This window comes from Phaseolus vulgaris, chromosome 8 (genome assembly GCF_000499845.2).
Source record: "Phaseolus vulgaris cultivar G19833 chromosome 8, P. vulgaris v2.0, whole genome shotgun sequence".
In the NCBI taxonomy this organism is placed as follows: domain Eukaryota; kingdom Viridiplantae; phylum Streptophyta; class Magnoliopsida; order Fabales; family Fabaceae; genus Phaseolus; species Phaseolus vulgaris.
In genome coordinates, this window is record NC_023752.2 from 44,109,759 (window position 1) to 44,112,297 (window position 2,539).

The window sequence follows — 2,539 nt, forward strand, 5'->3', positions numbered from 1 at the left end:
AGACTAGGACAAGATTTGGATATAGATTATGAAGTACTTATTTTACTAATTTCTGTTTAAAATTTAAGTTTTACTTTTAATACAAATAAATTTTATAATTTCTTTCAAAAAGAGTTTTTTATTACTGAGAAAAGTATTTATGACTTTGTTAATGATTCACAAATCTAGAATATGAAAATTTCCTAAACATAAACAACCTTCAATCATACCAACATCTTGGTCTTCCAAAGAAGTATAGCTTTACCATTTACAATCTCCTTTGCCCTTTGCCGACTCAATCTTATCTTCAATGGACTTTCCTAACTCTACCAAGTTTCAAATCCAACAAGTGTCACTTTTTGTGATTTTATCTATTGCTACCTTAGTTCCAAACCCAGTATTTTCAACCAATCAATGTGCTTTCCCTGCAATATTCAACTTTGGTGACTCAAACTCAGACACAGGTGGCTTAGCTGCTTCCATTATTGCACCAAAACCACCATATGGAGACACCTATTTTCACAGACCTGCAGGGAGATTCTCTGATGGCCGTCTCATCATTGATTTCATAGGTACTCGTAATCTTGTTTTCCATTTGTATGTTAACTTACATCATGGCTAAGAAACTTATGCTTGTAAATGGGTAGGTAAGGTTACAATGGTTTGCTTTTTGAGTGTACCAAATTAAGATTGAGTCTGCACCTATACCACATGTGGGAATTTTGCACTGATAAATTTAACACCAAGCAAAAGTTTTCACACGCCAATTTTGATCTTTGATTATGGTAATCCCAGCTCAGAGTTTGGGACTCCCTTATATAAGTGCATATCTTGATTCCCTGGGCACCAACTTCTCACACGGTGCAAACTTTGCAACATCAGCGTCAACAATTAGACCTCCACCTAGTGTTTTACCTGAGGGTGGATTCAGCCCCTTCTATCTTGATGTTCAGTATACTCAATTCAGAGAATTCAAGCCCAGAACACAATTCATCAGACATCAAGGTAAAGATAGAACTTATAAATATAATAAGGGCATAGTTAAGTTTTTGTTCTAAGATATCTCTTAGCAGGTGGGATATTTGCTAGCTTGATGCCCCAAAAAGATTATTTTCGTAAAGCTTTGTACACATTTGATATCGGTCAAAATGATCTTGGTGCTGGCTTTTTTGGAAATTTGAGTGTTCAACAAGTCAATGCTACTGTACCTGATATAGTTAATGCTTTCTCAGAAAATGTTAAGGTAGTTCAATACCCTTCTTGGATACTTTATTGTGTATAGTTAGTTCATTATTCTAAGTACATTATTGTGGTGATGAAGGACATATATGATCTGGGAGCAAGATCATTTTGGATACACAACATAGGACCCATTGGATGCCTTCCTTACATTTTGGCCAGTTTTCTATCAGCTGAAAGGGATGCCTATGGTTGTGCAAAGCCATATAATGAAGTAGCTCAGTATTTCAACCAGAAATTGAAGGAAGCTGTGGTTCAACTTCGCAGAAACCTTCCTCAGGCTGCAATCACATATGTAGATATCTATTCTGTTAAGTACTCTCTTTTCAGCCACCCAAAGAAATATGGTGAGCCAAATTAAAGTGGTCCTATTCTCTTTTTTTTTTGACAATATTTTGAGCTAAGTGGGTCAGTGATGTGCATTATTGTGTAGGATTTGAGCTCCCACTAGTTGCTTGTTGTGGACATGGAGGGAAATACAACTACAGTAGTGTTGGATGTGGAGAAAGCATAGAGGTCAATGGAACAGAAATTTTTGTGGGCTCATGTGAAAGGCAATCAGTGAGAGTGAATTGGGATGGGATTCATTTCACAGAAGCAGCTGCCAAATTCATCTTTGATCAAATTTCTTCTGGGGCTTTCTCAGAGCCACCCCTTCCTTTGAATATGGCATGTCACAAAACTTACACAAATAATTATTGAGCTTTAGTAGCTTATCCCTGCAATGCAACAATTTGTATTAAATAAATATCAAGTGCTATATTATTCCATGTCAAGTCTAAAAAATGTGATAAGTATGTTGTTTGTATCGTTTTGCTCTGGCTAAAGCAAACAATAAAGGTGTTGATTGAATTAGGTTGATGAGTTTTGTGTACGATTTTCTGGTAAAGTATAAACTTTTATATAGAAAGGAGCCAATTTTGTTAATTTAGGTGGTTTTAAAAAACATGAGAAGTTGGTCCCTCCTCTTAAATTCATTATCATTTTATTGGTGCAGTAAAATTAATTATATTTAATTTCAGATTAAAATCATGATTTAAGAAAATAAGGAGTTATTAAGGATAAATTTAAGTAAACTTCTGTGAATTAAAAACACATTTTGTATTATTATTATTATTACTATTATTCTTATAATTAAAATTATTTAATTATTATAAAATTTAAATTTAAACATGATATATTTAAAAAAAAAACTAATGTGAAAGTAAATGAAGAGTTACTAAAAACTGTTAGAATGTATGACTTTAAACTAGAGGGGGTGAATGGTTTAAAGAGGGTTTTCACAAACTTTTTAGTCTAGAATGAAATTACTTTGAGAAAA

The 2,539-nt window shown here is 33.5% G+C and overlaps 1 protein-coding gene across 1 annotated transcript; it reads left to right on the plus strand.

The window, feature by feature from the left end:
* Positions 1-2,073, plus strand: LOC137826044 (GDSL esterase/lipase ENOD8-like). Its single transcript, XM_068631886.1, has 5 exons — positions 1-551; positions 775-984; positions 1,053-1,222; positions 1,301-1,565; positions 1,652-2,073. The coding sequence occupies exons 1-5, from the start codon at positions 290-292 to the stop codon at positions 1,918-1,920; spliced, it is 1,176 nt and encodes a 391-aa protein (XP_068487987.1). The 5' UTR covers positions 1-289; the 3' UTR covers positions 1,921-2,073.
* Positions 2,074-2,539: the final 466 nt, after the last annotated feature.